Here is a 24,236-nt window from a genome sequence, read left to right as displayed (position 1 = left end):
TAAGCTACTGCCTGTTTGTCACAAATTAAAATTTTTACAGGTACAGTAAAATGCAGGCACATAAAACATGCTTAAATGGACGTTAAACTCATACTTAAAGGGACATGATACCCAAATGTTGAAGCACATGAGTGATGCAGCATAGCTGTAAAAAGCGGACTAGAAAATATCACCTGAACATCTCTAGGTAAAAAAGGAAGATATTTTACCTCAAACTTCCTAAGTATTCACACTCCATTGTAAAAAGACTTTAAAGGGACACTGTTCTAAAAAAAAAACTTTCCATATACCAAATAAATGTTGTGAAACAGTACCTTTTTCAATGCACTGGTATTTTCAAATATTTACCGTTTTGCCGCAATCCTTTCTTTTCTTTCCAAACCCACTCTGTGGGTACCTTTTCAAGCTGTCCAACCCCGGGCTGACAACCCAGGTTGGAATATGGTGGCACTTAGCCGCAATGCGCATGCACAAGCTTGCGCATACATCACTCGCTGGATAGCTGTTAAATGTAGGAGACTTGGTTGTAGGTAATATGGGCTTAAACGCATGCACGATCTCACGGGACTTAATGCGCATGCACAAGACGAAACATTATTTTAATAATATGCAAAGAAACTGCCACCAATTGGAGGAAGGAATTAACAAGTGCACAGTCTATAATAGTAGGCAGGGCCGCCACTAGAAATTTTGGGGCCCCCTTACTTAACCATTGATCAGGGCCCCCGCCCCCCAATCCCCCCCCCCACTTTGACATGTGCAATTTTTGACCAAGTGACTAAAAGGTTAATGCACTTTATTCTTAAGTGTAGTTAAACCTGGAAATGTTGTAAAGGTAGTAACACACAAACACAGAAACACACACACACATAAGGATTCTCATATAGACACTCTAGCAGACACGCAAAGAAACACACAAACACACACAGACACCCACACAGACACTCATCACTTGTTTACATTGACCTGACAAGTAATGAAGCAGACTAAAGTTTTTTCAAAAAAACATAATTTATGTAAGAATTTAACTGATAAATTAATTTCTTTCATATTAGCAAGAGTCCATGAGCTAGTGACGTATGGGATATACAATCCTACCAGGAGGGGCAAAGTTTCCCAAACCTCAAAATGCCTATAAATACATCCCCCACCACACCCACAATTCAGTTAACGAATAGCCAAGAAGTGGGGTGATAAGAAAGGAGCAAAAAGCATCAACAAGGAATTGGAATAATTGTGCTTTATACAAAAAAATCATAACCACCATAAAAAGGGTGGGTCTCATGGACTCTTGCCAATATGAAAGAAATGAATTTATGAGGTAAATTCTTACATAAATTATGTTTTCTTTCATGTAATTGGCAAAAGTCCATGAGTTATTGACGTATGGAATAGCAAATACCCAAAATGTGGAACTCCATGCAAGAGTCACTAGAGAGGGAGGGATACAAATAAAGAAAGCCAATTCCGCTGAAAAATTAATCCACAACCCAAATCAAAAAGTTTTAATCTTAATAATGAAAAAAACTGAAATTATAAGCAGAAGAATCAAACTGAAACCGCTGCCTGAAGTACTTTTCTACCAAAAACTGCTTCTGAAGAAGAGAAAACATCAAAATGGTAGAATTTAGTAAAAGTATGCAAAGAAGACCAAGTTACTGCTTTGCAAAGCTGATCAACAGATGCTTCATTCTTAAAAGCCCACGAAGTGGAAACTGACCTAGTAGAATGAGCCATAATCCTCTGAGGCGGGGATTTACCCGACTCCAAATAAGCATGATGAATCAAAAGCTTTAACCAAGTTGCCAAAGAAATGGCAGAAGCCTTCTGACCTTTCCTAGAACCAGAAAAGATAACAAATAGACTAGAAGTCTTCCTGAAATCTTTAGTAGCTTCAACATAATATTTCAAAGATCTTACCACATCCAAAGAATGTAAAGATCTCTCCAGAGAATTCTTAGGATTAGGACACAAAGAAGGGACAACAATTTCTCTACTAATATTGTTGGAGTTCACAACTTTAGGTAAAAATTTAAACGAAGACCGCAAAACTGCCTTATCCTGATGAAAAATCAGAAAAGGAGACTCACAAGAAAGAGCAGATAATTCAGAAACTCTTCTAGCAGAAGAGAAGGCCAAAAGGAGCAATACTTTCCAAGAAAGCAATTTAATGTCCAGAGAATGCATAAGCTCAAACGGAGGAGCCTGTAAAGCCTTCAAAACCAAATTAAGACTCCAAGGAGGAGAGATTGATTTAATGACAGGCTTGATACGAACCAAAGCCTGTACAAAACAATGAATATCAGGAAGATTAGCAATTTTTCTGTGGAACAGAACAGAAAGAGCAGAGATTTGTCCTTTCAAGGAACTTGCAGACAAACCCTTATCTAAACCATCCTGAAGAAACTGTAAAATTCTAGGAATTCTAAAAGAATGCCAAGAAAATTTATGAGAAGAGCACCATGAAATGTAAGTCTTCCAAACTTGATAATAAATCTTTCTAGACACAGATTTACGAGCCTGCAACATAGTATTAATCACTGAGTCAGAGAAACCTCTATGACTAAGCACTAAGCATTCAATCTCCCTACCTTCAAATTTAATGATTTGAGATCTTGATGGAAAAACGGGCCTTGAGATAGAAGGTCTGGCCTTAACGGAAGTGGCCAAGGTTGGCAACTGGACATCCGAATAAGATCCGCATACCAAAACCTGTTTGGCCATGCTGGAACCACCAGCAGTACAAACGAACGCTCCATTATGATTTTGGAAATCACTCTTGGAAGAAGAACTAGAGGCGGAAAAATATAAGCAGGTTAATAACTCCAAGGAAGTGTCAATGCATCCACTGCTTCCGCCTGAGGATCCCTGGACCTGGACAGATACCTGGGAAGTTTCCTGTTTAGATGAGAAGCCATCAGATCTATTTCTGGAAGCCCCCACATCTGAACAATCTGAAAAAACAAATCTGGGTGAAGAGACCACTCTCCCAGATGTAAAGTTTGACGACTGAGATAATCCGCTTCCCAATTGTCTATACCTGGGATATGGACCGCAGATATTAGACAGGAGCTGGATTCCACCCAAGCAAGTATCTGAGATACTTCTTTCATAGCTTGATAACTGTGAGTCCCACCCTGATGATTGACATACGCCACAGTTGTGACATTGTCTGTCTGAAAACAAATAAACGGTTCTCTCTTCAGTAGAGGCCAATCTGAAGAGCTCTGAGAATTGCACGGAGTTCCAAAATATTGATTGGTAATCTCGCCTCTTAAGATTTCCAAACCCCCTGCACTGTCAGAGATCCCCAGACAGCTCTCCAACCTGAAAGACATCTGTTGTGATCACAGTCCAGGTTGGACGAACAAAAGAGGCCCCTTGAACTATACGATGGTGATCTAACCACCAAGTCAGAGATAGTCGAACATTGGGATTTAAGGATATTAATTGTGATATCTTTGTATAATCCCTGCACCATTGGTTCAGCATACAAAGCTGAAGAGGTCTCATGTGAAAACGAGCAAAGGGGATCGTGTCCGATGCTGCAGTCATGAGACCTAAAACCTCCATGCACATAGCTACTGAAGGTTCTGACAAGCTGCAACCAATTTCAGACGTCTCTTGTCTGTTAGAGACAAAGTCATGGATCCTGAATCTATTTGGAAACCTCAATAGGTGACCCTTGTCTGAGGAATCAAAGAACTTTTTGGTAAATTGATACTCCAACCATGTCTTTGAAGAAACAACACTAGTTGATTTGTGTGAGATTCTGCAGAACGTAAAGACTGAGCAAGTACCAAGATATCGTCCAAATAAGGAAACGCCACAATACCCCGCTCTCTGATTACAGAGAGTAGGGCACCGAGAACCTTTGAAAAGATCCTTGGAGCTGTTGCTAGGCCAAAAGGAAGAGAAACAAATTGGTAATGCTTGTCTAGGAAAGAGAATCTCAGGAACTGATAGTGATCTGGATGAATCGGAATATGAGGATATGCATCCTGTAAGTTTATTACTGAACAAAAGGCAGAATAGTCCTTATAGTCACCATTTTGAATGGTGGTATTCTTACATAACGATTCAAAATTTTTAGATCCAGAACTGGTCTGAAAGAATTCTCCTTCTTTTTGACTATGAACAGATTTGAATAAAACCCCAGACCCCGTTCTTGAAAAGGAACTGGCACAATTACCCCAGATAACTCCAGGTCTGAAACACACTTCAGGAAAGCCTGAGCTTTTTCTGGGTTCACTGGAATGCGTGAGAGAAAGAAACTTCACAGGCGGTCTTACTTTGAAACCTATTCTGTACCCCTGAGAGACAATGTTCTGAATCCAATGATTTTTGACTGAATTGATCCAAACATCCTTGAAAAATCTCAGTCTGCCCCTTACCAGCTGAGCTGGAATGAGGGCCGCATCTTCATACGGACTTGGGAGCTGATTTAGATCTTTTAAATGGCTTGGATTTATTCCAGACTGAAGAAGGCTTCCAATTGGAAACCGTTTCCCTTAGGGGAAGGATCAGGTTTCTGTTCCTTATTTTGTCGAAAGGAACGAAAATGGTTAGCAGCCTTAAATTTACCCTTGGATTTTTTATCCTGAGGCAAAAAAGCTCCCTTCTCCCCAGTGACAGTTGAAATAATCGAATCCAACTCAGAACCACATAATTTATTACCTTGGAAAGAGAGAGATAGCAACGTTGATTTAGAAGTCATATCAGCATTCCAAGATTTAAGCCATAAAGCTCTTCTAGCTAATATAGCTAAAGACATATATCGAACATCAATTCTAATGATATCAAAAATGGCATCACAAATAAAATTATTAGCATGTTGAATTAACTTAACAATGCTATACACATTATGATCTGGTACTTGTTGCGCTAAAGTTTCCAACCAAAAAGTTGAAGCAGCTGAAACATCAGCCAAAGAAATAGCAGGCCTAAGAAGATGACCTGAACATAAATAAGCCTTCCTTAGATAAGATTCAAGTTTCCTATCTAAAGGATCTTTAAAAGAAGTACTATCTGTCGTAGGAATAGTAGTACGCTTTGCAAGAGTATAGATGGCCCCATCAACTTTGGGGATCTTTTCCCAAAACTCCAATCTATCAGTCGGCAAAGGATACAGTTTCTTAAACCTTGAAGAAGGAGTAAAAGAAGTACCCAGTCTATTCCATTCCCTAGAAATCACATCTGAAATAGCATCAGGAACTGGAAAAACCTCAGGAATAACTACATGAGGTTTAAAAACAGAATTTAAACGTGTACTAGTTTTAATATCAAGAGGACTAGTCTCCTCCATATCTAATGCAATCAACACCTCTTTTAATAAGGAATGAATATACTCCATTTTAAATAAGTATGAAGATTTGTCAGTGTCAATATCTGAGGCAGAATCTTCTGAACCAGATAGATCCTCATCAGAGATAGATAAATAAGAATGTTGTCGGTCATTTAAAACTTCATCAATTTTATGAGAAGTTTTAAAAGACCTTTTACATTTATTAGAAGGCGGTATGACAGACAAAGCCTTCTGAATGGAATTAGAAACAAATTCTCTCACATTAACAGGAATATCCTGCGCATTAGATGTTGAAGGATCAGCAACAGGTAATGGACTACTACTAATGGAAATATTGTCTGCATGTAAAAGTTTGTCATGACAACTATCACAAACTACAGCCGGAGGAACAGTTACCACAAGTTTACAACAAATGCACTTAGCTTTGGTAGAACCAACATCAGGCAGCAGGATTCCAGTAGTAGATTCTGAGACAGGGTCAGTTTGAGACATCTTGCAATATGTAAGAGAAAAAATAACATATAAAGCCAAATTATCAATTTCTTTATATGACAGTTTCAGGAATGGGAAAGAAATGCAAACAAAATAAGTCTCTGGAAACCAGAAGCAAAAATAAATGAAGTCTTAAATAATGTCAAAAGTTTGGCGCCAAGTATGATGCCCACAACTGAAAATATTTTTTGGTGCCAAAAACGTCTGCAACAAACACGAGCATCATAGATGACGCAACCACGTGGAAAAAAAAAAATCGGCGCCAACTAAGACGCCGGAAATGACGAAATAACGTCAACAAACATAATTCTCATGCCAAAAAAGTCTTGCGCCAAGAATGACGCAATAAATTAAAGCATTTTGCGCTCCCGTGAGCCTAACAGCCCACAATTTAGAAAAGAGAGTCAATTTGAAAACTTCAGGTAAGAAAAAAAATTATTTTTTATATATGCATTTCCCAGATATGAAACTGACAGTCTGCAAAAAGGAAATATACTGATAAACCTGAATCATGGCAAATATAAGCACAAACATTATATTTAGAACTTTACATTTAAAGTGCCAAACCATAGCTGAGTGTCTTAAATAAAAGAAACATACCTACCAAAGGACACTCATCTACATAAAGTAGATAGCCAAACCAGTACTGAAACGAGAATCAGCAGAGGTAATGGTATATAAGAGTATATTGTCGATCTGAAAAGGGAGGTAGGAGATGAATCTCTATGACCGATAACAGAGAACCTATGATATAGATCCCCATTAGGATGACCATTGTATTCAATAGGTAATACTCCCTTCACATCCCTCTGTCATTCACTGCACTATGAGAGGAAACGGGCTTCAAAAAAGCTGAGAAGCGCATATCAACGTAGAAATCTAGCACAAACTTACTTCACCACCTCCATGGGAGGCACAGTTTGTAAAACTGAATTGTGGGTGTGGTGGGGGTGTATTTATAGGCATTTTGAGGTTTGGGAAACTTTGCCCCTCCTGGTAGGATTGTATTTCCCATACGTCCCCAGCTCATGGACTCTTGCCAATTACATGAAAGAAAGGAGATTTACAAGACAAAATTTGGAATTCTGATTATCTTTTTTGTCAAGGAAGATGCCAACTATATGATGACAACAGCATGCAGTGGCTGAAAGGAAGGGCCCTGAACTGCCTAAACAATAATGTAAAGCTTAAATGGTGGATTGGTGACTTCCAGAAAGGTCTCATTAGTCTCAAAGTCTGTAGAAAGGTGTGAATAATCAGTAGTAAGGTCAAAATGTCCTAAAAAGGAACAGACTATGGACACACACAAACTCAAACTTGCACATACACCCAAGGAAACACCCACAGAGAAAGCCTCAGAAAACACACAAAGACATAGACACCCACAGAAAACACACAGAAACATACACACACCCTCACAGAAAATGCACAAAGACAGACACACAAACCCTCATAGAGAGATCCACAGAAAAACAGATACATACACACTCAGAGAGACACCAACAAAAGCACAAAGACATAAACACAGACATCCACAGAAACACTAACAGGAGGTAAAATTTCTGCACATTGCCATCCCCTAAATCAACAGTGTGTGACATGCATGATTAAAAAAATAGCAGAAATTAAGAGATCACTTTTTAAAGAATCATATTTGTAAATGTGCAAACAAAAATACTTCTGTGAATTCAAAATTGTACATTATTGATCTATCAGAATGGGTAGATAAAAAAAAAAGTACTTTTGAAAGGTTGACATATGTTTGGGGTTTTTTCCCCCCATTTTCCCCAACCAAGAGCACCACTTCAAATCTGGTGTAAAGTGTTCCCATCTGTCAGCAGTACTTATGGATTTTGAAAATGCTGTACTCTATATGGTCTTGGTGGAACCATAAGCTGTGGCACTAGGTCTCATACCATTAAATCTGGTTAAATGCAGGATTTAGGCTTGTTTGTATGTCTTTCAAAATGAAGTCAGCTGTAGTGTAAACTGAACAGTATTACTTTAACCTGTCTCATTTAAAACACTGAGCAATCTTAGCCTGAGAGTATAACATTTTATGCAGATGTAAAAATATTAGATAAAATGCCTCCTGGCACCTGGAAAGTCCTTGCATAAAGGGGCAGTAAACTGGAATGTAATATAAATATAAATATATATATACCTCCTGTTTCCAATCCTCCTACCCATCTAGATTGTAAGTTCCCACAGGAACAGGGCCCTCAATTCCCCCTGTATTTGTCTGTAAAATTTTGTGTCTTATCGTATTGTTTCTCCACTGTACTGTTATCCTTTTACCCATGGGCAACACTGCGGAATCTGTCGGCGCTTTATAAATAAAGAATAATAATAATAATAGTAATAATAATATATATATATATATATATATATATATATATATATATATATATATATATATATATATATATAAATTTAAAAAATCATATCTGCCAAAGGGGCACCTACCATTTGTGTATTGAGGAGGAAACATTTCTGCATGGTTTTAAATATAGAATTTCTACAGCATTGTCAAATAATCACAAATACACTGCTGCATATTGCTAAAAAAAAAATTGTTATTATGGACCCCTGGCCCCACTACACAACTACCACACTGAAGTTACAATCTGAAATTGCACAAATAAATAAAAAAAACAATTACTAAGTAAGTCCTACCTACTCTGCAAATGAAAGTGATCTGCCACCTGACTCTGGCACACACTGTACAAACTGAAGTGCCAAGTCTGTCTCACACTATGCCTAGTGGTTTAGTGCACACTCAGAAATCTTCTCAAATGCTAATGCTTTACTCCTTGTAATGACATTTCCCGTGCTCAATAGCACTCTGCTGTAGCACCCTCTGGTGGCTGCCAAAATGTAAATATATATATATATATATATTTAAATAATAGTTGTGCTTGCCTCATGGGGCCCCCTGGCCATCTGGGCCCCTGACAGGGGTCACCCTATTCACCCCTTGATGGCGGCCCTGTTAGTCGGTTGTCGTTCATGACGTCAGGATAAAAAGTTTGTAAAAGGTTTTTAATAGTTTACACGGATCGTTCAACATTCACAGTAAGTGCATTTTATTAATTTAATATTGGTAATTAAGTATTTATAATCGTTATATACACACAATTTTTGTTTTACAGTAATCCTTTAATCAGCCAGTCAGGATGCTTGTCCCAGGACTTGCAAGGGAGTGTGCATCTGTCATGTTATTTTATTATTCAGTTAAAGTTCTATGAAACAAATCAAATTTGGCTATTTTTTTTTTCAACTGGACAGAAGCTTAAGTATAACTGTTTACACAGCACTTACTCTGGTGAGCTGAAGAAAAATTAAGGTAAAATATAATTCTTTTTTACATAAGAGATGCTCAGGTGATATTTTCTTGTCAGTTTTTACAGTTATTCTGCAGCACTTTACCTCTGAAAATGCTGGTTTTTCCCATTGCCTCTACAGAAGCTGGAGAATACCCTGCAGGAGTCTGAACTGTGACCCTACAACATGTTATATAGGGACTGCTTGATCAGTGCAGCATATTTTTTTTTAAACGGTCTATAAACTGGTCACAGCAGATGAGGTAAGCTAAGCATACCCACGTCGCTTTTCAAAGAGTAAAACACAGGACTGCAAAACATTTTTTCTATCAAAGCTTTTAGAATATATACTTTTTTATACAGACCTTTTGCAATTTTAGTGCTAAACAGGTAATATATACTATGCATATAAAATGTACTTTTATGTCGGTGAGAATGTTCTCTCACATTGAATGGCATAAACTGGAAATGTTTCTTTCATTCTATACACAAATACACATAAGTATGTATATAGTACTGTGAACATGAGAGTGTCTGTAAAAATGTTTAGCAAGTGAGCTTATGTAATGTATATGGATCACGTTCACAATAGCAGAAGCATTTATGAGACATTTAGCAAGAATGCTATGCTGTAATAGAGAATGCCATGTTTGCATTAATGGCCTTAGATAATTATGTATTTAACTCTATAGGAAAAGTCCTGCTCAGAAGCTATAAACAGGACACAGTCAGTGATTGGCAGGTCAGTGGAACTGCTATTCCTGAGGGCTGCCTGGTTGTGTTCTGCTTGGGAACTGCATGGCTTGTAGCTTCTTAGTGAGACTTTACCTATATGCAGGGCTCATCAATTCCAGAAGCCTGAAAAACAGAATTTATGCTTACCTGATAAATTACTTTATCCAACGGTGTGTCCGGTCCACGGCGTCATCCATTACTTGTGGGATATTCTCCTCCCCCACAGGGAAAGGCAAGGAGAGCACACAGCAAGAGCTGTCCATATAGTCCCTCCCAGGCTCCGCCCCCCCAGTCATTCGACCGACGGTTAGGAGAAAAAAAGGAGAAACTATAGGGTGCCGTGGTGACTATAGTGTATAGAGAGAGAAATTTTTCAAACCTGATTAAAAAACCAGGGCGGGCCGTGGACCGGACACACCGTTGGAGAAAGTAATTTATCAGGTAAGCATAAATTCTGTTTTCTCCAACATTGGTGTGTCCGGTCCACGGCGTCATCCATTACTTGTGGGAACCAATACCAAAGCTTTAGGACACGGATGAAGGGAGGGAGCAAATCAGGTTACCTAAACAGAAGGCACCACGGTTTGCAAAACCTTTCTCCCAAAAATAGCCTCCGAAGAAGCAAAAAGTATCAAATTTGTAGAATTTGGCAAAAGTGTGCAGAGAAGACCAAGTTGCTGCCTCACATATCTGATCAACAGAAGCCTCGTTCTTGAAGGCCCATGTGGAAGCCACAGCCCTAGTAGAGTGAGCTGTGATTCGTTCAGGAGGCTGCCGTCCGGCAGTCTCATAAGCCAATCGGATAATGCTTTTCAGCCAGAAAGAAAGAGAGGTAGCAGTAGCTTTTTGTCCTCTCCTCTTACCAGAATAAACGACAAACAAAAAAGAAGTTTTGTCTGAAATCCTTTGTTGCTTCTAAATAGAACTTTAAAGCACGGACTACATCTAAATGGTGTAACAAATGTTCCTTCTATGAAACTGGATTCGGACACAAAGAAGGGACAACTATTTCCTGGTTAATATTCTTGTTGGAAACAACTTTTGGAAGAAAACCAGGCTTGGTACGCAAAACAACCTTATCTGAATGGAACACCAGATAGGGTGGATCACACTGCAAAGCAGATAGTTCAGAAACTCTTCTAGCAGAAGAAATAGCAACCAAAAACAGAACTTTCCAAGATAGTAACTTGATATCTATGGAATGTAAGGGTTCAAATGGAACCCCTTGAAGAACTGAAAAAACTAAATTTAGACTCCAGGGAGGAGTCAAAGGTCTGTAAACAGGTTTGATTCTGACCAAAGCCTGTACAAAAGCTTGTACATCTGGCACAGCTGCCAGTCGTCTGTGTAACAAGACAGATAAAGCAGATCTCTGTCCTTTTAGAGAACTCGCTGACAATCCCTTATCCAAACCTTCTTGTTAGAAAGGAGAGGATCCTGGGAATATTAATCCATGAGAATCCCTTGGATTCACACCAACAGATATATCCTTTCCATATTTTATGGTAAATCCTTCTAGTCACAGGTTTTCTGGCTTGGACCAGAGTATCTATCACTGAATCTGAAAACCCGCGCTTGGATAAAATCAAGCGTTCAATTTCCAAGCAGTCAGCTGGAGAGAAACTAGATTTGGATGTTCGAATGGACCTTGCACTAGAAGATCCTGTCTCAAAGGTAGCTTCCATGGTGGAGCCGATGACATATTCACCAGGTCTGCATACCAAGTCCTGCGTGGCCACGCAGGAGCTATCAGAATCACTGAGGCCTTCTCCTGTTTGATCCTGGCTACAAGCCTGGGAAGGAGAGGGAACGGTGGAAATGCATAAGCTAGGTTGAACGACCAAGGCGTCACTAATGCATCCACTAGAGTCGCCTTGGGATCCCTGGATCTGGACCCGTAGCAAGGAACCTTGAAGTTCTGACGAGACGCCATCAGATCCATGTCTGGAATGTCCCATAATTGAGTCAACTGGGCAAAAACCTCCGGGTGGAGTTCCCACTCCCCCGGATGGAAAGTCTGACGACTCAGATAATCCGCCTCCCTGTTGTCTACTCCTGGGATGTGAATTGCAGATAGATGGCAGGAGTGATCCTCCGCCCATTTGATGATCTTGGATACCTCTCTCATCACCAAGGAACTCTTTGTTCCTCCCTGATGGTTGATGTAAGCTACAGTCGTCATGTTGTCTGACTGGAATCTTATGAATCCGGCCTTCGCTAGTTGAGGCCAAGCCCGGAGAGCATTGAATATCGCTCTCAGTTCCAGGATGTTTATCGGGAGAAGAGACTCTTCCCGAGACCATAGACCCTGAGCTTTCAGGGAATCCCAGACCACGCCCCAGCCTAATAGACTGGCGTCGGTCGTGACAATGACCCACTCTGGTCTGCGGAAACTCATTCCCTGAGACAGGTGATCCTGTGACAACCACCAACGGAGTGAGTCTCTGGTCATCTGGTCTACTTGAATCTTTGGAGACAAGTCTGTATAGTCCCCATTCCACTGCTTGAGCATGCACAGTTGTAATGGTCTTAGATGAATTTGAGCAAAAGGAACTATGTCCATTGCTGCAACCATCAACCCTACTACTACCATGCACTGAGCTATGGAAGGCTGCAGAATAGAGTGAAGAACTTGACAAGCTTTAGAAGCTTTGACTTTCTGACTTTTGTCAGGAAGATCTTCATTTTTAAAGAATCTATTATCGTTCCCAAGAAGGGAACTCTTGTCGACGGAGACAGGTAACTCTTTTCTACGTTCACCTTCCACCCGTGAGATATGAGAAAGGCTAGAACAATGTCTGTATGAGCCTTTGCTTTGGAAAGAGACGACGTTTGGATTAGAATGTCGTCCAGATAAGGTGCCACTGCAATACCCCTTGGTCTTAGAACCTCTAGAAGGGACCCTAGCACCTTTTTGAAAATCCTTGGATGATCTTTGTGGATAGGAATATGTAGATACGCATCCTTTAAATCCACGGTAGTCATAAATTGACCCTCCTGGATTGTAGATAAAATTGTTCGAATGGTTTCCATTTGAACGATGGAACTCTGAGAAATTTGTTTAGAATTTTTAAATCCAGAATTGGTCTGAAAATTCCCTCTTTTTTGGGAACTACAAACAGATTTGAGTAAAACCCCCGACCTTGTTCCACAGTTGGAACTGGGTGTATCACTCCCATCTTTAACAGGTCTTCTACACAATGTAAGAATGCCTGTCTCTTTATTTGGTTTGAAGATAAGTTAGACATGTGGAACCTTCCCCTTGAGGGTAGTTCCTTGAACTCCAAAAGAAAACCCTGAGAGACTATTTCTAGTGTCCAGGGATCCTGAACATCTCTTGCCTAAGCCTGAGCAAAGAGAGAGAGTCTGCCCCCTACTAGATCCGGTCCCGGATCGGGGGCTACCCCTTCATGCTGTTTTGGTAGCAGCAGCAGGCTTCTTGGCCTGTTTACCCTTGTTCCAGCCTTGCATTGATTTCCAAGCTGGTTTAGTCTGGGAAGCGTTACCCTCTTGTCTAGAGGCTGCCGAGTTGGAAGCCGGTCCGTTCCTGAAATTGCGAATGGAACGAAAATTGGACTTATTCTTAGCCTTGAAAGGTTTATCTTGTGGGAGGGCATGGCCCTTTCCCTCAGTGATGTCTGAAATAATCTCTTTCAATTCTGGCCCAAAAAGGGTCTTACCTTTGAAAGGGGTATTAAGCAATTTTGTCTTGGAAGATACATCCGCCGACCAAGACTTTAGCCAGAGCGCTCTACGCGCCCCAATTGTAAACCCTGAATTTTTCGCCGCTAACCTCGCTAACTGCAAAGCGGTGTCTAAAATAAAGGAATTAGCTAACTTAAGTGCGTGAATTCTGTCCATGACTTCCTCATACGGAGTCTCCCTACTGAGCGACTTTTCCAGTTCCTCGAACCAGAACCACGCCGCTGTAGTGACAGGAATAATGCACGAAATAGGTTAAAGGAGGTAACCTTGCTGTACAAAAATCTTTTTAAGCAAACCCTCCAATTTTTTATCCATAGGATCTTTGAAAGCACAATTGTCCTCAATAGGAATGGTCGTGCGCTTGGCTAGAGTAGAAACCGCCCCCTCGACCTTAGGGACTGTTTGCCATGTGTCCTTCCTGGGGTCGACCATAGGGAACAATTTCTTAAATATAGGAGGAGGGACAAAAGGTATGCCTGGCTTCTCCCACTCCTTATTCACTATGTCCGCCACCCTTTTAGGTATTGGAAAGGCATCAGGCTGCACCGGGACCTCTAGAAACTTGTCCATCTTGCACAATTTTTCTGGGATGACCAGATTGTCACAATCATCCAGAGTAGATAGCACCTCCTTAAGTAATGCGCGGAGATGCTCTAATTTAGATTTAAATGTCACAACATCAGGTTCTGCCTGCTGAGAAATTCTTCCTGTATCAGAAATTTCCCCATCTGACAAACCCTCCCTCACTGCCACTTCAGATTGGTGTGAGGGTATGACAGAAAAATTATCATCAGCGCCCTCCTGCTCTACAGTGTTTAAAACAGAGCAATCGCGCTTTCTCTGAAATGCTGGCATTTTGGATAAAATATTAGCTATGGAGTTATCCATTACTGCCGTCAATTGCTGCATAGTAACAAGCATTGGCGCGCTAGAAGTACTAGGGGTCGCCTGCGCGGGCATAACTGGTATAGACACAGAAGGAGATGATGTAGAACTATGTCTACTTCCTTCATCTGAGGAATCATCCTGGGCAACTTTACAATTTGTGACAGTACTGTCCTTACTTTGTTTGGACGCTATGGCACAATTATCACACATATTTGAAGGGGGAACCACATTGGCTACCATACATAAAGAACATGATCTATCTGAAGGTACAGACATGTTAAACAGGCTTAAACTGGTTAATAAAGCACAAAAACCGTTTTAAAACAAAACCGTTACTGTCTCTTTAAATGTTAAACAGGGCACACTTTATTACTGAATATGTGAAAAACTATGAAGGAATTATCCAATCTTTACCAAATTTTCATCACAGTGTCTTAATGCATTCAAAGTATTGCACCCCAATTTTCAAGCTGTTAACCCTTAAAATATGGAGCCGTTTTTAATTTTAACCCCCTTACAGTCCCAGCTACAGCCTTTGCTGCGACTTCACCAATCCCAGGGGGGTATATGATATCAAATGAAGCCTTCTAGGAACGTTTTTAGTGGATTCCAGACCCTCACACATGCAGCTGCATGTACTGTACTCAAAAGTAACTGTGCAATAATGGCACGAAAATGAGGCTCTGCCTACTACAGAGAAAGGCCCTTCCTGACTGGGAAGGTGTCTTAACAAGTGCCTGGTGCTAAAAAACATTCCCCAATGTTATAAAAGTGTGAAATTCAACTTCAAACTGCATATAATACTTAAATAAAGCAATCGATTTAGCCCTTAAGAGTGTCTACCAGTGTATAGCCCATAATAAGCCCTTTATTCTGTTTGAGACTAAGAAAATGGCTTACCAATCCCCATGAGGGAAAATGACAGCCTTCCAGCATTACACAGTCTTGTTAGAAAAATGTCTAGTCATACCTTGAGCAGAAAAGTCTGCAAACTGTTCCCCCCAACTGAAGTTCTCTCATCTCAACAGTCCTGTGTGGGAACAGCAACTGATTTTAGTTACTGTCTGCTAAAATCATAATCCTCTTTTAAACAGAACTCTTCATCTCTTTCTGTTTCAGAGTAAATAGTACATACCAGCACTATTTTAAAATAACAAACTCTTGATAGAAGAATAAAAAACTACAACTAAACACCACAAACTCCTCACCATCCCCGAGGAGATGCTACTTGTTCAGAGCGGCAAGGAGAATGACTGGGGGGGCGGAGCCTGGGAGGGACTATATGGACAGCTCTTGCTGTGTGCTCTCCTTGCCTTTCCCTGTGGGGGAGGAGAATATCCCACAAGTAATGGATGACGCCGTGGACCGGACACACCAATGTTGGAGAAACCACTGCCTTCTGGAATTTTGTCCCTGGCTCCTAACTTTTTGGGTTATTGTGCTCCATATATCTATATACATATACTATTGTCTAACTCCTAAAAGCATGCCTGGTTTCTATGTAGTTTAAATGGCTCCTAAATTGTATAAACAGATTTGTCAATACCTGACCTATAGGGTTAAATACACCATTATTTAGAGTCATTCATTTACAAAATGTCATGCTATAATTAATAAGAGTTTGTCATTTTTGCATTAGAATATGTCTATTTTTCCTGCAGTGGTACTGTGAGTTGCAAAGAGTTACAAATAGCTTAGTGTTTTTCCATGGGTATGTGCCTATTTCAGCAGATTAACATGCCTGCAGCTTAAGCTCTGTGGGATGGGAGCAATGCACTTAGATCACCAGTATCTGCACTTCACCTCGAAATTCCTCATCTGTCAGTCGTTTCTTCTGAGCTAACAAAAAGGGTAAAAATCCCTCCAGCTCTGTTGTAGACCCTCTTGACACAATGTCAAAGAGAATGTGTCTATTAAACATCTTGATTACGGGTGGAGGGTCAGGGCTTGATTTTTGGGAATTCTGATTCTCCTTCCTGGAAAGATAATAAAAGTTATGTTGTAGACAACAGGCAAATACAGAACGGATGGCATTCTCATCAGTGCATCACAATTATACAGCTAGGAATATTACAGCGTTTATAAAAGAAAGGATGAATGTGTGATAAAACCAAAATCCTTAGATCTGCTGATAAGAAAATGTAGAATTGGTAATTACACCAAAAAGCAGATAATGTATATAACAGTTACTAGTCAAATGTATCAATAACAGACCACTGCTGGCACTTTTCCAAGAGCGCAAATTATTTTAATATTGAAAGACTTTACATATCAATTTGTAGTTTATTTGGTAAATAAGATATTTAGTGCATTTATATTTAATCCATCTGTATATATTATATACATACAAGCACAAATATACTGTACCAAGCTTCATGTGCACATTAGTCATTTATTATTTTTATTAGTCACTTATCAAACATCAGAGATTAACAGATTTTTTTTTGTGCATGATAAAAAGGATAGACTAATGCACAGCGAAAATTATCTGCACTTATAGTTTACTTCTTTATATGACATTGATGAATAATGTAAAACTGAAAAAGAGAGAAATAGCTCAGAGAAAAGAAAAAGGTGCTATGATGGAGTTGAGGAGGAAATGATCAACGCACGTTCAATTTCATTTGTTAAATGAGCAACAAAGCACTGCTGGTTGCTAACGGAACACATGGGGTGAGCCAATGACAACAGGTATATATATGTAGCCACCAATCAGCAGCTAGCACCCAGGTTCTCCTGAGCTTACCTAGATAAACCCTACAACAAAGGATAATTAGAGAAGGAAGCAGATTAAATAATAGAAGTAAATTGGAAGATTGTTTAAAATCATACGCTCTGTCTGAATCATGAATGTCTAATTATGACTTTACTGTCTCTTTAATATTGGCTCAAGTTTTAGCCAGGTGGTCAGTAAAATCAGTCGTGTGGTTGCCCTATAAAGGTCCTGGGAGAATAGTGTTTACATATTCCTAGGATAAATTATTGGTTTCAATTAGTAAAGGTCTTAGGGTGTCATTTGCTTTTCTAAAAATTGTCATGAGTCAAAACAAGCTCATAACTGTTTACAGCAACAAAAGGTAATTATATACCTTGTGTCTCACTTAATAGTGAGTGCAAAAAATAAAATTTTACTTAAAGGGGCAGTCTAGTCCAAAACAAACTTTCATTATTCAGATAGGGCATGTAATATTAAACAATTTTTAAATTTACATTTATCACCAATTTGCTTTATTCTCTTGGTATTCTTAGTTGAAAGCTAAACCTAAGAGGTTCATATGCTAATTTATAACCCCTTGAAGGCCGTCTCATCTCAGGGCATTTTGACAGTTTTTTACCACTAGAGGGTGTTAGTTCATGTGTTTCATATAGATAACACTGTGCTCACGCACGTGGAGTTCCTAGGAGCCAGCACCGATCGGCTAAAATGCAATTCTGTAAAAAGCACTGAAATAAGGGGGCAGTCTGCAGAGGCTTAGATACAAGGTAACCACAGAGGTAAAAATTGTATTTATATAACTGTGTTGGTTATGCTAAACTGGGGAATGGGTAATAAAGGGATTATCTATGGTTTAAAACAATATTCTGGTGTAGACTGTCCCTTTAATTCTACATCTCATCTAGAATAAAAATCTAAGAAATTGCACTTTGCCAACTCATTTGTGAAAAGGAGGAGTGCTGAGAACCTGCAAATAAAGATTTGGACCCCTGTGGAGTGTAATTTAATATGTACATGATACTAAAGACTGATTTTTAAAAAGCTACCAAACCAGTTTCGCTCAGCATGTTTGGCCTTGAGAATGATTTTAAGTCTTAAAAGTTCATGCATAATTTAACTGTTAAATGCTTAAGTGTGAGCAACAGTCCTAAAATGTGCATATATATTATAATCTATAGAACCACAACTAAATTCCCAGAGTAAGCACTGCTTAATATGCTCAGATAATCACTAGGTCTAAGACATGGAGGAGTATCTCAAAGTATGCACAGGAGGGAAAACTATTTCAGAAATGTATCTTTCACATCTTAAGAGTTTTTGGGGGTTTATGTGAGAGTTTGGACAGTTAGCAATAATGTTCAGGTGTTACATTTAGCAGGGCAGACAGTTTCTACTTCAGTGCTTTAAAAGTAAAAATTTACAACAAAGTGCAGTAAATCTGCTAAGAATTAGCTTGAGGATGTAAATATAGTCTGGAGAAGAAATGGTAAATGATAAAACATAAAATGCATGTTAACGAAATTAATTGCCCAGGATTAAAGGGACACTGAAACCAACTTTTTTTCTTTCACGATTCAGATAGAGAATGAAATTTTAAGCAACTTTCTAATTTAATCCTATTATCAATTTTTCTTCGTTCTCTTGCCATCTTTATTTTAAAAGCAGGAATGTAAATCTTAGCAGCCAGCCCATTTTAAGTTCAGCACCATGGACAGCGCTTGCTTATTTGAGGCTTACATTTACCCACCCATCAGCAAGCATAACCCAGGTTCTCAACCAAAAATGGGCCGTCTCCTATGCATCACATTCCTGCTTTTTAAATAAAGATAGCAAGAGAACGAAGAAAAATTGATAATAGGAGTAAATTGGAAAGTTGCTTAAAATTGCATGCTCTATCTGAATCATGGGTTTAGTGTCCCTTTAATATCTGATCAGTTACGGATATGTTCTGTTGTAGAGTCATGCTATACAGCTGATAAGGGAACGCAGTTTCTCTTACTAAGTTGTGTGAATAGCTAATACAATGTATTTAAAAATATCCCTTTAACCATACTGACAAGTATAATGCACTAGTTTGATTTGCAAAATAACATTTAAAGGACCAGTCAACACTGTAGATTTGCATAATCAACAATTGCAAGAGTGTAACACTGTATTTCCTAAATTAGATGTAATTAAATTGTATAATAAAAAAAAAGTGAAATGTATTAAAAATGGCAACTATTGAAGTTTACATAAAATTAATCGCTTATTGCTCATCGACCTGTGTAGTCAGTTACTCAAAATAACAGGCACCTGAGTGGGGTAGAACCAGCGCTGACCTGGCTCACAAACACAGCAAGGCAGTCAGAGTTATGGCAGGGTTTGCCCTGAATCATGCACAAATATTAATCCTGGCGTTTGGGTGCTGCTAAGGCAACAAGCCCTGGCCTACAAACAGCCCCAGTCCACTAGGCAAATGCCCTGTATGCACTGGTTAGTAGTGTGTCTGTATGCGGTTTTATTTTTTAGAAGTGCTCATGTAATTTGTAAAATGCATTTACCAGTCCCTGCAAGTGATAAAAAAAATGCAAATATGACATTTAAAACAAAAATAGTAATCACCCCTCTTGTAAATTGTATGTATGTTAATATACAATATTTATTCAATAACAAAAACACATAATTTATGCTTACCTGATAAATTAATTTCTTTCATGGTGGTGATAGTCCATGATCCTTTGCCTCCTGGTAGAGAAAAGTCCTTCCCAAGAGTAAAGATTCCCAAGAACTCCAAGAGTTCTATAAAACCCCTCCCACCTTACACATTCATGTTTCAGCTCACTTGCTTGGCAATATGTTAGACTAAGGTATAAGAGCCATAAAAGCAGTGGGGGGGAGATGTGCCAAAGGAAAAAAAAAATGAATCTAAAAAAAACCCCATAAGGGTGGGGTCTTGTGGACTCTCGCCACCATGAAAGAAATTATGTTTTCTTTCATACAGGTGGTGAGAGTCCACAATCCTTTACTCTTGGTAACTAATACTCAAGCTGTGGAGTCCATGAGTAATAACATATGAGGGAGGGATTTAAAGACCATGAACATCGAACTCAGAAAGACGTGCTATATCAGAGCTCCTGATGTTCGATTATAAAACTCTTATATTTCTAGTATGATGGGATCGTTTATACCTCAATCTTTGACCATTTACATGCTTTACAACAAGAGAACACATAATATGGGTCAATAAAGTGGAATAGCTGGCAAAGCAGCAAATACAAGGACTTTTTCTGTTTGCAGTTACTGCCGCATGAAGCGAGCCGCCATTTTGGAGACACCTAAGTATCATTCTCTTACTGAAAGATACACCTTCTCCCTCTTAAACGCATTTTCAGCTATATTATGGAGAGGCAAATTGTATCTGCACTTCACCGACTGGGGCTCTTACTAGACAACCACCAGCAAGCGCTTACTAGAGAGCTGAAAGCTGCTATGAACCACTGCCGGTGGTGATAAGGGAGGTTGTCGGTTCCTATGAGCTCCATATGGCACATCGGAAAATGATTTCATATCAGGAGATAGAGGAGACATGCACCCCAGCAATTCAGAACCCCAGTCCTGAGAAGCCGGTACGGATGCGTCTTGGCAAGCGATACAGCGCTCCACAGTTCTCCGACGTGCACACAGATTCAGAGCTGCATAGTGTTACGCAGATAAAGGAAACCCGGAGACAGTGGAAAGAAATGAATCCGTCAAGTAAGCTAACAGCCACAACTAACGCTCCTACTGACAATATGGACTCAGCCTTGATCAGAAACTCAGACCTGGAGGTGCTACTAAGCAAGTTACTGGAGGCTGAGACTCGGTTGGAGCTACCTATCAAATGACGCTCCCTGCCTGTGTTCTCTTTGAGCTATGCCTACCGCTCCAGAGAGGGATGTCCTGATGCTCGAGCTGGAATCGGGTAAACATTCTTTTTGTGAGGCCCCGGACAGATCAGGAGAAGGGATCTGTGGTCAATTGACTGATCCTTTTGGGGAATAAGATAAAAACCCGTTAATTGCAACCCTCGGACTCCTTCACTGGTTATCTATTTACAGCAGGGTACACGCGGTCCCTAACTGCGCTCATACTTTTTTTGTTTTTTGTTTAGAACTGTTGTGGAAGCGGGCGCAGACTGACGTTTCCTTGTTTACTACCATCCAGCAGAAAATGCCTACGTAGACTCTACAAGCCTAGTCTGCAATCTATATTTTGGGGGTTTTCTGCTTTAACATAGAGTGCATTGTTATCAATTTATCCCTCAAGTGAATGTGGGGTATTAAAGTTATACGTCATGCTCGCCCAGTATAAATTATAGTTAATGTATGTGTTAGAATACAAAGTGTAGCACTTTTGTACAGTGCTTTAAGATTATTAGGATAACAACTGTTTGACACCTATAGTTTAGGCTTAGTACTGGAGATAATAGAATAGTCCATTGTTAAGCCATTATGTCTAGGTTGGGAGATGGTGAATATAGCTATTTACTAACTGGAAGTTATGAGGTGGGGCAATTGACACACACTACAAACCATTGTGGATTACTAATTTGCCTGCATTTATATCTAAATCCCTGCATTTCAGCCCTCGCATAGAATTACTAGCTCTCCAGACACTATGTCTGATTAGTTTGTCTTATGGGTGGAGTTCAGTATATAGGTTATTGTTTACTTACTTTGAAAATCCAATAACTATAACACACTTCCTCAGCTTACCACACATATCCCACACCGACAATTCTATTCTCATAACTCACAATCCTATATTCAAGTGATTATCATTTGACTGTACTGTAATATATTCTATAACTAGTGAACTGTCTGCGGCCGGGACGGTTTACTCATGCTTTCATTATTAGATATAGTCAAATCAATATACAGGTTTTCTCATCTACAATATTTCAGGGCGTAAAACTTAGGTCAATATCTAGAAGTATGCAGTTGAAATTTAGGTTGTCAAGACCGGCTCCGTATCCCCTCCCTAAGAGTTTTCCCTTAGTATTGTTCTTTGTACCCCACAAAATCTTATATTGTAGGTTTGTAGTTTCAGACACAGTACCACCCCATTACTAGAGCACATTATTTTCGTTGGGCTCCTCTCCTCCATTTCCCACCGGTACTTGTTGCCTGCGGGTCATACCCCTACTTCCTTTCCCCCATCGCCCATAGGTGGCATCTCCCCAGATGAGAGGAGCTCATCTAGAAGCCCCCTATATCTCACCTTATACCATGTCTTATATCACATATCTCATAGTGCATACATCCTAACACCCCTCCTTGAGAACAACTGCTCCAGAATGTAATCTTATTCATCCTATAGACAAAAGACCAGGGACTTTTATCAGATCTCTACTTAAGTACACTCATAGAGTAAAAAAAAAAAAAGTTATCACCCACCATTACATACGCCTAAGTTCTGAGTGTATAGGCTCTAATGTATGTATGACCCAATTCAGAAACTGTCATAGTTAGAAACTACTCAAGGTCAGTCTCCCTTATATTGTATATTGTTGACAGGCCAACTTACTCATCAACAGGTTTTATAAACCAACATATTGTTACAACAATACTAGCTCATAGAGGTTTTATGACTAGAAGATATTGCACTGTATAGTTTACACAGATGCCCAATCTTATATGCTCCTAAATTATAAGTATCATTCAGATAATCTACATAACTTTAGAAATAGGGCTCTAATTTCGATTTGAACAGATCAATAACTCACCAATAAGCTGAAACCAAAAACTGCAAAAAGTCCAACTTCCCTCACATCGTGTAATAGCAGAACATATCTTTCTACGCCCAACTAACTTACACTCTCCAGTTTTACTTGCTTACATAATGAGGCAATAATGCTTGCATACAGAAGTTCCATGATCAGATGATATTATGCAGTATGGGTCCTAGTAATAGTTGCTTGTAATACTACATATGTGTGCCCCATTCTTATTCTGTTTGCCCTTCGTGTTATTGGAGTCTATACTGCTGGTATTCTTTCTCACTCGGGTATAACTTGCTACTAATAATTGTCGTTAATACCCTGTATTTCCTAACTTATATACCTATGAGACACAGTGGTTAGCCTCCACGTGTAAATCACTATCTTCAGGTTTCACCTATATCCAAGTTGGCTTTATAAGCTTATGTTTTTATCCTATTTAATCGCTTTTTATACAGGTTACTTATATCCTTACTAAAGAGAAATGTTGAATAGATATGAAAGAAGAAGCAGTTATATGTTATCCCTCGTTATAAGATGTAACAATATTTACTCTCCTACCTGATAACAACTCTATATACTTATATAATACACATCCCCCTGTTTTCCCTCATCACTCTACTACTATATCATAGATGGCTCTGCCCTCCTTCCCCTTTCCCCTCCCAGTCTGAGCGGCTCTTGCCCGCTGAATTTCCTCCCCCTTCCATATACCATGGCTCAAACTAACTCCTTCATCGCTATTGTTGAAAGCTTTTAGGTGATACATAATAGCTAATATCATGCCGGCCAGGGCCTTACAGAGACAGTATATACTATTTCTCAATTGTGATGCCACTCCTATCTATACCTCCCATCTTTTATATACTAAGGATATATATGAGAGTTACACTGCAAACCTTATTATCGTTCTTTTTTAAGAGGATGATATTCTCTGCGGTGACTTTATGGCTTGTACAAATTATCTGTTACTGCTGGGCCCCTCTCCTCCCTTTCCCGCCGGTACTGGTTGCCTGCAGGTCATACCCCCTTCTTCTTTTTCCCTCATCGTCTATAGCTGACATTTCCCCAGGAGAGGGCTTCACCCAATATAACTCATGGCTCCGCCCCCCTGCCCTCGCCTTTAGCTACCGTCCACCCTTATTTTAGGTGGACAAATAAGCGGTATTTACCCGCTATTGATATCGTCCTGTTATAAGTTGCTCTTATCCTTCTGTCTACAAAGAAAATGAGGCACTTTGCCCTCCAATTACGTGCATCTAGTAGGAGCAACTTGTTATGACTCCCTATAATTTGTAAATTTTCAGATAATAAATACACCTATTTTATAAT

The 24,236-nt window shown here is 39.4% G+C and overlaps 1 protein-coding gene across 1 annotated transcript in view; it reads right to left on the bottom strand.

Moving 5' to 3' along the window:
* Positions 1-24,236, bottom strand: part of TRPV4 (transient receptor potential cation channel subfamily V member 4) — a 305,278-nt gene that overhangs the window by 167,904 nt on the left and 113,138 nt on the right. The window contains exon 3 of the mRNA XM_053702109.1: positions 16,252-16,424. Coding sequence (XP_053558084.1) covers positions 16,252-16,424 — 173 coding nt within the window. The remainder of the gene's footprint in view (positions 1-16,251; positions 16,425-24,236) is intronic.

Source organism: Bombina bombina, chromosome 2 (genome assembly GCF_027579735.1).
Source record: "Bombina bombina isolate aBomBom1 chromosome 2, aBomBom1.pri, whole genome shotgun sequence".
Classification (NCBI taxonomy): Eukaryota; Metazoa; Chordata; class Amphibia; order Anura; family Bombinatoridae; genus Bombina; species Bombina bombina.
The sequence above is the reverse complement of the archived record's forward strand: the minus strand, read 5'-3'. Positions and strand labels throughout refer to the sequence as shown.